At 37.5% G+C, this 13,036-nt stretch overlaps 1 protein-coding gene across 1 annotated transcript in view; it reads right to left on the reverse strand.

Moving 5' to 3' along the window:
* The window catches only part of TNKS2 (tankyrase, TRF1-interacting ankyrin-related ADP-ribose polymerase 2), a 24,650-nt gene extending 17,366 nt beyond the window's left edge, over positions 1-7,284 (reverse strand). Inside the window, exons 1-7 of the mRNA XM_009888800.1 lie at positions 6,999-7,284; positions 5,937-6,032; positions 5,671-5,707; positions 5,285-5,360; positions 3,843-3,937; positions 2,593-2,659; positions 711-897 (exon numbers count right to left, since the gene is read on the reverse strand). Of these exons, the coding sequence (XP_009887102.1) occupies positions 711-897; positions 2,593-2,659; positions 3,843-3,937; positions 5,285-5,360; positions 5,671-5,707; positions 5,937-6,032; positions 6,999-7,284 (844 nt within the window). The remainder of the gene's footprint in view (positions 1-710; positions 898-2,592; positions 2,660-3,842; positions 3,938-5,284; positions 5,361-5,670; positions 5,708-5,936; positions 6,033-6,998) is intronic.
* Between the last annotated feature and the right edge of the window lie 5,752 nt (positions 7,285-13,036).

Consider the following 13,036-nt stretch of genomic DNA (forward strand, 5'->3'; position numbering starts at 1 on the left):
AAACTGGCTGAACAAGATTTATTTCACTCACCACTGTTCTAGGTTCCACTCTTCGCATATGTACCAATTCAAGCATCTATAAATCTCTACTTCTGACCTGTCTTTGGAAAACCATTTGTAGATGCTAACATGAAACCTAATGTGGTATTTACTAGTAATTTTTGTACATATCCCAGAAAGTTATTGTTTGACCACGGAAGGACAGAATTTGAGGGCATTCTTTTCAACTCCTTAAGTTTACTGGACAAAAATCAATGCCTTTCATCAACCTCTTTGAACTTTCAGCGATTGTGTCATACTCAAACATATTCAGCATTCTAAACAGTTATGTTTTTTCTTTTCTTCAAACAAAACACAATAGAATAAAAATGAGTATTTCAACAGTCTTGATGCAATGACAGGAGCAAGTATGGAAAATGAAAGCGTACTAGCAAGGTCGTGAGGGAAAGCGTGTAGTCAGGGAAGAAAACCTACAAAACCCATCACAACCACATGACTATAGAACTGACAATAAAATTATTTTAAATGCCTACATTCCAAAAATGTAGCAATCTCAAATTATACACAGCGAAACGCACTGTCCAACATTGCACAATTTCTTGAAAGCATAAGCAAATTTTCCAAATCTGATTTCTGGCAGGTCACTGTCTAAGGAACCTAAGTACACATTACAATCTATAACTGTAGAACTGATCTCACTTTATACTCACATGCTAATCGTTCTTTTAATTGGGGTGTTGGAGCCAAATCAATGGTGCTTTTGTTGTGACAGTTCAACAGTGTTGGGTCAGCACCATAACTTAACAAAAGAGAACATACTTCCACCCTGTTCTTAGAAGCTGCTTCATGCAGAGGGGTGAATTGCCACAGATCCATTGCATTCACACATGCTCCATGCTTGAAAGGGAAAGGGGTAAAAAAGATGCAATATCAAAACCAGAGCAGTAGAAAAAGACTTTTGTCATTAGTTTCAACGCAGTAGACGGTTAAAATAATAATAAAAAAAATTAAAATCAATGCTTGTGTGCAAACTGCATCCAAGACATTCTCCAGACATTCATTTTCAATATAATGCAACATTTCAACACACTGAAGTTTTTAAACCTCTGGTGTCTCACAGGTATGTTCAAAAAAGCCAAAGGGCAGCTAGTCTTCAGGCTTTCTCCGGCGTCTCTAAAAGGACAGTGGCTCTGCTACAGGTCAAATTGAAGAAAGAGCCTAATTCATATACTCCAAGCCACCTTTGAACAAGCTCCTATTTCTTATTGCTCTAGGAAAAAGTTCAGAGTGAACAGTAGCACTAAGATAAATATGTGTTCTGTGAATATCCCCCAAGATATGAATGCCAAGATATCCAGCAGGCGATAGGCACTCAAAGTTGACTTCAATTCAAAACATTTAAGTACAAGGTTCTGCAAGTAATGCTCTTGGATGATTAGTATCTGTAATGCTTCTCCAGTAACAGCCTGTATGCACCCTGAGTTCTGTAAGCCAGTCTGACAGAACATGCTCTTTCCCACTTCTCCTGTTAAAGCTGTAGTGCTTTGCAAAAAATAATTCAAGATTCACTGGAGTGGAAACCCAACAGCGAATACAACTCTAGCTTAACAGTTAAGACACGCAGTAGTGTCTAGGCAAGAGGGTTTTTTTTTGTCTAGTACCACAACTGTAAAGATTCACTTTACAATGGGCCTCTGAAGTAAAAAAAAAAAATCTTGACTATTTATACTTACTACAATATATGCTTATTTTAGTAATTTTTTGCTTAATTTTTGCTAAACAAATAGAAAGACACATGGAATTAGTGGGAACTGAGACATACAGGATAGAACAACAACAGCTATTCCCTGAGGATCCAAACACCTGGAGTTATATAACAGAACATCCCCAGCTGTTATAATGATCATGATTTGCCGCAGGAGCTGAGGAAAGCCCACTGGTGGACAAAACAAATTTTTGCAGGCCACATCTTTGAGCCATTAGTTTAATGTGCATCATACTTTATCTTCAAGGTTGACATAAGCCAGATAAGCCACTTCAGTTGTGAGAGTTCACTTACATTATGAAAACTGACATATTTTTCTTTCTTTGGGGTGAAGGCTACAATTCAGGGCCAGAACTAACATTCTGAAGTTCATTCCCTCGAAAGACTGATTACTCTTTCATTTTAAAACATTTACGATATTTACCAGTATTCTTTCCAAAAATCTCTTCATACTCTGTCTTCTGAAATATTTTTCTATTGTCAAACTCAATATTGCTCAGTTTTAGGGGGGGTTTCAGTGCTTTTTTTTGGGTGACGGGGGGAAGGTTGAGATAAAAAGTACTTACTTGGTGGTACAAAACCCATTCAACTTTGGAGCACAGAAAGTTAAAAACAGTAAGCACATTTATAAGGAAAAAGCTTCTTTGCGAGCAGAAGATTCTGTAGCTCCAACTTAATCACTAACTAACATGTAGAGCATAAGCAATCTATCATTCTTTAAGTTTTGTAAATCTAAATACAAAATTAAAAAAAAATGCAACTTGCATTAGTCTATTATAAAATGTTCTTATCTAGTAACATGCAATTTAATCTCTTCAAAGACCAACCTTTACTAGAAGCTCTGTTACTTCATAATGACCATAGGAACAGGCATTGTGAAGTGGCACCAAATCTCTATATAAGAGAGAAAGGGGGAGGGTGATTTTCTTAGTACGCGTATTTAAATTCCAAATGCATCTACAATGCACAATGTTGCACCTTGAACATTTAACAAAAAATAACACCAGAGATGTTGAAATGAAGTTGAGAGGAAATAAGAAGCTGGAGAAGAACACAGAAAATCCATCTGCATGTTTCAGAACAATAAACATTTTAAATAATCAGAAGATGAGAAATTAATTGCACCGCCTTACTGCAAATGAAATGGTTCTGCTCAGACTCAGAACCCTAAGCAGGAAGACCTATCTGCAGGGGATTTTCAGGAGTGACATTAATTATTTCTTTTTCACAAGAACATTGCTGAAAGATTATCTTCTCCCTTAGAAAGTAAAGAAGTCTTACTGGCTAATGTATTAAGTAACTGTACAATATTCTACAGTAAGAGCAGAGCTACAGAGGTTTTAAGGCCAGCTTCATCAGCTTCTCTCAAACCCAGTGGTCTTGGAGCAATTGCCCAAAGGGAATTCTTCCACTCTGGGATAGTAAGGGAGAAATGACAAGAGTGAATTCCAACCCCAAGGGGACAATTAAAGCTGTCTGATCAGGCAGCTATTTATGTAGCTGTGAAGCGATCCCAGGAAAAAGGAGGAGCAAGAGTTTGCTTTCCATAATCTTTAATGTAAATAAATAGACACTTTAAAAATAGTGGTTTCATTATATTTTATGTAACTACATAAACTTAGCATGTCTGTATTTCACTACATTTCCTTACATAATAACCAAATGCTTGAAAATGTAGTCCAAATAAAAACGCTGGGGAACAAATCTTCAATTTTTATAACATTCTTTTCAAAAAGCAGTGCAGAAACTTAAAAGTAGAAAAAAATTAAGATTGATTCAATCATATGAATATTTGCTGATTTCAAAGTGGTATATGAATGCATTTTAGTAAACAAGAGGTAAATAATTTGGCTAGTGATGCCTAAAAGGCAACATGTTCTATGGTCAGCTCAATTTGGATTCTAGTGAATCACAAGTCTTAAGCCTGTACACTTTGCATTTTTGTCATAACAGGTTAAAAAAATGGTTAAAATAGTATTACTATTTTATTCATGGTTAAAACAGTATTACTATTCTTTACTTCATCTCAATTTTTAACAAATTCTGTTTATTCTGAACAAAGGAAAAATGAACCTACCCTTTATCCTTAGCATGTACGTCAGCCCCATGTTGCAGTAAGAGCTGTACTATTTTTACACGGTTATACCCAGCTGCTAAGTGTAAAGGAGTGGACTGAAATGACAGAATGTAGAAATAATCAGTAACACAAAATCAAAGGTTAATTTTATATTTTTTTTTTCAAAACTTGTTAACAGTACTAATTACTGAAGTCCTTAAAATACTTGCTACATTAAAAAAAAAAAAAAGAGTGCTTGAATCAGACATTTGATAACTACGTCCATTGTTTACTCACTATTCCTGCAGTCATCCATCATAAACACAAATCCTCAATTTACTCCATCACTGACACATTCTGGCAATAAAGGCCCTTTTAAAGGATTTTTGAGTCCTGCAGTCCATTTTTGTCTTTTAGCCTACCATAACTATAATTACTTTGCTGGGACAAACAACGTCCCTTGTGAAAGGGGAAATAAGATGGCCATTAGAAACAATGACTGCTAAATTATAAAGAGGTCTCCCTGCCAATCAATAGATTAAAGTTTAGAAATTATCAAGAGAGATTGCTATCCACATCTTTGAGTGCAGTAAGTTAGTGAGGTGTGGGGGAAACAAACTTCTCTTCTAAAAATTCTCACCCTCCACCGAGCAGTCAGGTAACTGCTCTGTGATCTTTTCCAAAAGCAAACCTACTCAAGCATACCCACCAGCAGCACCAAGGGAAGAGCTACACGTTAGTGAAGAGCAATCTTACCCTCTTCCTTTACAAACCCACCAACTGAACTGGATTTGTACAGTTCCTAGAGGATGAGTCTCCTAACTAGAAGATGAGAAAATAAATGTGCATAGGTGTTTTGGAAATCCCAATATCTCATCATAAAGCCTTAAACAGGGAAACTCATTTGAACAAAATTTAAGTGAATGAGTACACATACTCAATGAGAACAAGGATGTCAAGAATTGTTACTCACTAATATGAACTTGTGGTAGGCTAGGGGCTGAACCCAGGAGACTGTCAGGATTTTTCAGAATGGAGATTTTGAACATTTTTCACATAGTTCTCTACTAATGCTTATAGTTAGGAATAGCTTGCTCCTGAAACAGCAGCAATAACTTGCCTAGGGTAGATGGCAGATAAGGGGCCTATGCGTATCTCTTTGCGATAACAAGAAAAATCTATGAAAAGGGCTCCCTTCTTTATCACTGCAGATATGAAAGTCAAGCAGAGGTTCCAATTGAAAAGGTGTTTGTTTATCGCTCCTAGATGGAAATACCTACATAGTCTTTTTAGGGTTAAAAGACAACAAAAAAATCAGCTAGCTGCTAGAGAGGTACAGTCTTATTTTCCACATATATTAAAGAAAATACATAGATTCTATGTTTAACATTCTTAAAATCTGGTCAAACAACTGTGAAACATTTGAGTGAAATAATTTTAAATGAAGTTTTAAACAAAAATACCTTTCTGCCATCACTTGCATGACAGTTAACATTTAACGGTGTAAGAAGAGACATCATCTTTTCTTCATTTCCACTCCTGAAAAACAAGATACGAGATAGGAAGAAATATTTTTATTCCAGTTTTTAGAGGCTTATTATGTTTTTGTATTTTTCCCTGCTATAACGTTCAGTAAATCTGTTCTGAAGTAATACATTCACTTCTGTACTGTCAGCATTAAAGGGAAAGCAAAAATACACTTATATAACTATTTTTGTAGCTTTATTCACAGCTAACAGCCAAAGCTTAGCATCTAGATGGACTGTCATCTCGAAAGCCAATACATATATTCACTACATAGAATTCTGAAAACATAACGAAATTCCCGATAACTTCCAAACACGCATACCTGGCGCTTTCTAATAGTTCATCTTTCTTGTATTCACCTGGAAGACAAAAGGGAGTTTATTTAGTTGTTAAACTTACTGACCTAGCACAATAAACTATCCAGAACACATCCCATGACTGAGATGATGAAGGCAACATGGGATTTTCTATTGAGAATTATGAGACAGAGAGAAGTTAAACTAATATCAGAAAGACAAAATCCAAAATACTGCTTTACATTCACTTGACTGTTATTAGTCATAACGTAATCTAAAAATTGTCACTTACCAGTCAGCACTGCTTTTGCAGACGGGTCTGCTAAATCCAAAGCTGTTCTTCCATCTGTGTTCCGGATGGTTGGTTCAGCACCATGCTGCAGCAGTACTACAAAATGCCAAAGTTTTGCATAAGGAAATTCTATAAGACAAGGCTTCCGAGACGCATGACTACTGTAAGCCACAAGCAACAAAAGAAACATCCAGTTTCTGATCCTAACTTCCCATCTCAAATTTTTAATGTCAGAATTCCTTAATGTCATTTGTGAACAGCTTAACTGGTGAAACATGCCCAGACGTATTTTATGAGAAAAAAGCAGAGCAGAAATGGAACAATTACAGGCTGGCAGGAGGCAATCTCAGTTGAAAGACTGCAACTGACACACCACAAAAACACAGTGGCTATTTCACATCAGCTCCAGAGCACACTGTCTCAAATCCACAAGTGACTATGACATAAACTGTCTAGAGCAGTAGCATGCCACGCATCTTGCACTCATACTGGGGACAAACAGACAACGTTATATATACAGAACCATCCAGATGCGCTCCTTAATAAAGTAAATAAGAGCAAACCACACAATCAAAAAATTAGTTTCTTGACCACAGATCTAATTTTCTACCTCTTCCTAGCTCTTAAGAACTGTGTAGGCAAAACAAGTAGTCAATACCATTGAAGTTTAGCTCCTATCCTTAACTAATTTAACTGCTACACAGAAACAGAACAAATCCATTATTACAACCAGTTTTGTTTTTTCCACTGCACTATGAATAGCAGCAGAAGGTAGCGTAAGAGTCTAGGCTGAAGTAGAAGAGAATCTGGCTCTATCACATCACTCTAAAGCTTTCCCCATGATGTCAATGTGAACCTTTATACTTAGGCAATTATCAAAAATAGATCTCAAAACTTGTTTCCTCTAAAACCAGCATATGAATTCAAAGTTTATGAAAGATTTTTAGTTTTAATCCTTCTACCAGCCATAGCTCTATAGAATAAAAATGGTCTTTAAAAGGTTCTTGATTTTTCACAGTGAAAAGAAATGAGTCAGTCACAGGAAGAGTGGGAGAAATTTACCAATGCAGACATCTGTCTTGCCCTTAATGGCAGCTTCATGAAGCGGAGTGTAATTCCAATTATCCCGAGCGTTAGGATCTGCACCATGCCGCAAGAGAAGATTGACAACTTCAGCATGACCAAAGGAGCAAGCATTGTGAAGAGGAATAAGGCCTCCATCATCTCGTGCATGGACATTGGCACCACTTTGAAGTAAATATTCAACTACATCCTTCCGACCAAAACCTGGAAGAGATAAAGGGAGGAAAGGTGTCAGGGTGGGGTAAGAGAATTCCCTATCCCACATACACAGATTAAAATAACAAACCTAACAGTAACCACTCTAAATAACAATCATTCTTTGCTAAAGGAGCATTTACACACTGAGGATATTTTTGAAAACCCTAAGAATTAGATTAAAATCAGTAGAAAAATAATATTCAAGATTACAGGAACAATGAGTACCTTGATAGGGCTCCCATGAGTCAACAGCTTCTTGAAAACATAACAAAAAGAACAAAACACTGATAATAAAACCTCTTTTTTAGTCATTTTATATGGCTATTAAACCAAACACTATTTTGTATGGTACTCTGCCAACCCATAGCCTGTTTGTGGATGAACCAATAAACGAGCCCTGAGAGCAGCAAGGATGACACTGGCTACAAGCCAATGCATGTACAATCCGTATTCTAAGCTTTTAAAAAAAGATTCATGTAACATGAAAAGTATTTTACGGAAACAGCACTGCTCTCAGGTTAAAATTAGAAGCATGGCTATTCGCTTTCTAAGGAACAATTAACATAATGTGCACACAGTTTCCATCTTTGAAATGCTCACTTAAGAAAACCCTTAGAGACTTATGAAGTTTATCTGAGACCATTCTCTATTGAATAAATTTATTATGAATGTATGCACAACCACAATTTAAAGATAATCAAAATGTCTATTTCCAGTGATGCCCAAAATGATTATAAAAATTTGGTCATGACTGAAGCACAAAAATGCTCTTACACATTTTGAGGCACTTTTTTTACAAACCTGTCGTTAAGTTCGTAGACAGCAAAAAAAAATATGCTCACTCGTATATTTGGGGCTAGAAACAGATAATAAAGTAATTGCTCTTATAAGCCAATTCTATAGCTACTACGGTTTAATTTCAACTGTATCTTGCACATTTATATAACAACAAATAAACCAGAACATCAAACTATATATATGTTGTCTCTAATATCCCCACAAGAGGCCAGAATGACTTAGGACTTCTGCTTGTAGCCATTATGCCCACCTGGTTACGTTCCAAGAGCCACTGCCTACAGTAATCCCTCAAAAGTTTCATGAAGGTCTCTTTGGGTCTCAGAGATTATTAGGGCAGATAAGAGCCATATTTTGGTATTTATCAGGCTTTTGCCAAGTACCTTCTGGGAAATAACCCCTGTGTGCAGGACTTGGCCAAGTTGCAAACCTTGATATCCTGAAGATATCAAGAACTGGGTGCAGATGAAGTCTTGAGCTTTTTCCTCAGACTTAATCATCACACAGTTGCCAACACCAGTGATGCTCAGACTGTAGCAAATTTAAACTTTGTTACAAATCATCCATGGAATATAGGCAGGTATAAATCCCTGCAACCGTAACCTAGAAATGATGTTGATTCCTAATAACCACAACATCATTCCTCGACAGTCACAGAGGCAGATGAGAAGTGTCAGCATTTTAGTTGTGACTCAACTTTTCTGGTTTAGTTGAGTTGCAATTCAACTTTTTCATAGCATATTCTTCACTAAAGCTGACTACTCAGTAAATCCTTCTCCCAGATTGACAGCAACTGAAAACCTGGAACAAGAAACACTTTCACCTTTGCTATTTGGAGCTCAAAAAAACCAAACATTGCCATTATTAAACAATTTCTGGATCCTACTTGCTGTGAGGAGATCTTGTATACAAGCTGCATATGCCAAAGTTAAAGACGCCAGGAAAGGTATTCAGAAAAGCCTCTGTTAAATTCTATCCTTCCTCCTCTCCCCACAAAAGTCTCGTAAGGAATCACGTCCCCTATAGATTTCTGATCATTATAAAAACAACTTTATGTGAAAATTTTTAATCCCAGAATGAACTCCAAGGTGTTTTCAAGTAACAGTCACAAGACTATACTGGTGATGCGCTTCAATTCTTCAAAATACATTAATAATAATACAAATCGTAGCTTGCTAGCACCTTGACTTTGATAGAACCACATACTGTAAAACAAATTCACTTTTGAGTCTCAACATTACATTTACCCATTTTGTAACTAACAGAAGGCACTTTGCCTGTCCTAACAGAGAACAGGAGCTCAGCACACTTGAGATGAGAACTGGATCAGACCTATCGTCCATGCAAAACCAATTTATCTGCACAAGCACAGCAAGCCATATTCACTGCACATGTATGCATATTTCTGCTGCCAAAAAAATAACAGTACCTACACAATCATATTGTCTGTATAGTAAATTATATGCAGCATATTTTTCATTCTTATCTAGTTATGAAAGCAAAATTTATTTATTATAGATTGTTATTTTTCTTAAATGTGTCCTCCTGAATTTTTCTTACATCTTTACAAAAATAAAAAAATTGTTTCTAGTTGGAATGTATACTCAGAATTCACTAAATTCTTCAAGGAGCTACTCGGATGAGACCTTTTACAAGTGCCAGAGTCCTGCAAGCACATCATGAAAGCTGTTATTTAATAACAGACTACTTGGTATCTTCTTCTTTCAGTGCCAAAAAATGTTTTCCAGAACTGCATCAGTTATGTTAGAAAAGCCTCTGATCAAATTCTCTGTCCAGAAGTTACACGTCTGGCAGCTAAACATCACTCATTCTCATACAGAAGGCATTCCTGTCCATTAAAGCTTTGATGTATAGCCATGCCTTCGAATGTAAACTGCCACCCTTAGCAGGAATCAATACCATAATTGATAATCAGCTGTAGTAAACCTCATTATAGGCGTAAAGAATTCACCTGGATGCCCTCTATTTAGTACATAGGTTCAATCAGATACAGTTCATGAGCAACCCATACCTTCTCTCTGCGCAAAGCCTGCATCCAGAAAACACCGTAAGTATAGCAACACTCCTAAACTACCTGTAGTTATTTTAATGTTGAGATGGGCTCATTTGCATCACACCGATTTTTGTAACTTCTTTTCAGCACTGAGTGCACAGTAGGGATTCCTTACTTCCTCGTGGAAGCACCTGAACAAGCGGGCACCATATATGGAAAGAGGAAGTATTTTCTCATTATTGTCTAAAGGATGTATGTGTACAGAGGAGGTAGCCAAACTCCGTATGATAGTCTCTCCCTCCTCGTTTGTGTTTTCACTGAGAGTGGAAGGAGGACAGCCTTTGCTGACACCGGGAAGGAAGCTACTACCTACTGCAACAGTTCCTCTACCATTATTCCACTGCTGCAAAAACAATTTCAACACTTAAAAAAAAATCACATTGTCATTTTTAAGGGGTGGGATTTCTTTTTGGCTCTTGAGCTTCTATCAAAAGACCAACTAAATGGTATTACAGCTTGCAATCGTGCAAGATAACTGTCTCATCATCATGAACGCTTTACTTCTTATTGCAAAGCAGAAGGGCTACTCAGGACCTTCAGCTGACACTCTTCCACCATATATGAGAACTAAGTAGCTTACTGCACTTGCTCCCCAAAAAGTTACAAACCTTTAGCAGACAAATCCTGAATATTAATCACAATAGAAACTTGTAACTGTATATAATTTAAAAAATTTATTTATTTATTTACAGCCCCTGTTGTGTCATAATTGACATTTACCTAATTTTGACAGCATGAAAAGCTAACAGAAACACCTGAGCTCCGATTCTTCTTCCTTGCCCCAGGTGTTCATTTTTTCGATTAATTTTAGTTTGCAAGAAGGGCATTTTGGTTCCTGCCAAGTCCCTAAAACCTTGTGATACTTTCAAGTTTGACATACACTGTGACGAAAAGACTGACTTGAAGAAGTATATGCAGCTTATGGTGAGAGAGGACTGAGCCTATTACGTTGCGAAGGGTGGCAAGCTCCTGAGTTAAGCTTCAGTACAACTTATCTACCACATACACAATTGTGTACTACAAAGAGCAACCTTCACCAAGATCCCAATATATATTACTTCTAATAACGACATGTGCCCACGAAGAGCTTGCAGTATTTTTTTTAATATATTTTAAACTTCACCTTCATAAAATGACACATGGAAAAAGAGGAATTTGTTTTATTTCTTTAAATTACTAGGTAAGATCTGGAAAAAGACTTAAAAGATGAAACCCAAGTTCAGATGCCAGAATGCCAATAAAAAAAAGCAGAAAGGGCAATACAAAACCTATCTTCATATTTCAGCTCCACCTCTTCCATAAAACAAATCTTGAAACTGAATGAAACTAGTCAGAGTTTTGTAACCTACTTTCCAAGAATACACACCTAGGCTAAACAAAGCAAGAATACAGTGGACTTTTGCTTTTACTTCCTCAAACGTAACTCCTTTAGAGACAGAAGACAAAAGCAGCTAGTATTACTCCAACTGTGAATAATGGAGGAAAAGCAAAACAAAACAGAAACAATGACCCCAAAATCCAGAGTTACTCATGTCCATCTTTCACACCGAGTCTATTGCAGGTAGGCTGACAACAGCGGAGTTCTTACCTGAAACAGTGGAATAGTCTTAAATCAAGATATTACACAAATATTTTGTGTCAAATGTTAACCAAAAACTTTCAGCATCTGCTAACAGTCTTCTAAGAGGAGAAATTAATTTCTCTGTATCAAGTCTGAAGTAGACAGAAGCATGGTTACGGCCTCTGCCATTTGCACACCAACATGTTCAACGTTAGAGGTCTAACAACTACATTAACTTATTGCTATGCATTTTTGAAAGAAAAAGCTTTCTACAGATCTGGAGTTCCATTTTTTAAAGTCAAGAGAGATCACTCCTGTCCAGAGAGATAAACTAGATCACTGTATCCCATGACGAACACCTTAGGCACAAAAAGAAAACAAACAAACAAACAAAAACCTCAAAACCCCTCACTTCTTCAAAACGCTGGAATGAATACTCATTTGTTTAGAAGTCCAGAGTTTATTAGTGAACAGGCAGGACTGCTGCATATAAAAAGCTGCAAAATTGTTTTCCTCTGACAGGAAACACAGAGTCTCCTTGGCTCCCTTGTTGATCAAGTTTCTCAAATCTGTGAAACACGGCTGTCCTGAAGGGGCTTTCAAGAACTTAGACCTATTAAGTCCACTGAATGTGAGCAAAGGACAGTAAAAACCCTTTCCAAAACAATTCAATGAAGAAACAATTAACTTTATTACTATCCATGTTTTTTAGCCGAAAAGAAGCTGCTGCATTCTGCAGCCTGCCAGCCCTGGGGTCCTACATCCAACACCATAATCAAATCAAAACAAACAACAGGAAAACAACAGTCTGAGTCAGGTCTTTGTCTGAAAAGGTGGGAAAGAATCTTCTGGCCTGCCGCCAGTGAAAGCAGTTGTTCTGTGACGTCAGTTGTTTGTGTATCTAAGTTACAAATTAACAAAGTCTACTTGTTAAAAATAAGAATGCAAAAAGCTTAGAAACTCCTGTTATCTGACAGATAGCCTTCATGTGTGGAATTTTAAGAATGATCAGGCCTGCTGAAATCAATGGAAACAGTACCACGGACATATGTCACCTGTCGGAGCTCACATGCCACAACATGAACAGACTAAACCTCAGTCCAGACGGCCCCAACACCAGCTGAGGTTTAGTTTTGTTTGGTGATTTTTTTTTTTTTAACTAAAAAAAAGAAAGAAGAAAGGAACAAGACGCCACTTGTGCCACTCAGCAACCGCCACCGCGTGGGTGACAGCTGATGAGCCACGCGAGAGCAACGTCGCGCCTGGAGACGGCCACAGCCCCGCGACGGCGGCCGAATGCACACGGGGGCCGGCCCAGCGCTCCGATCCCCCCCCTCAGCACTGCGCCCAGGCCCTCCTCCCGGCGGCGGGGCCTGCGGGGAACCGCGC

This window comes from Charadrius vociferus, unplaced genomic scaffold, assembly GCF_000708025.1.
Source record: "Charadrius vociferus isolate BGI_N301 unplaced genomic scaffold, ASM70802v2 scaffold436, whole genome shotgun sequence".
NCBI classification, from domain to species: Eukaryota; Metazoa; Chordata; class Aves; order Charadriiformes; family Charadriidae; genus Charadrius; species Charadrius vociferus.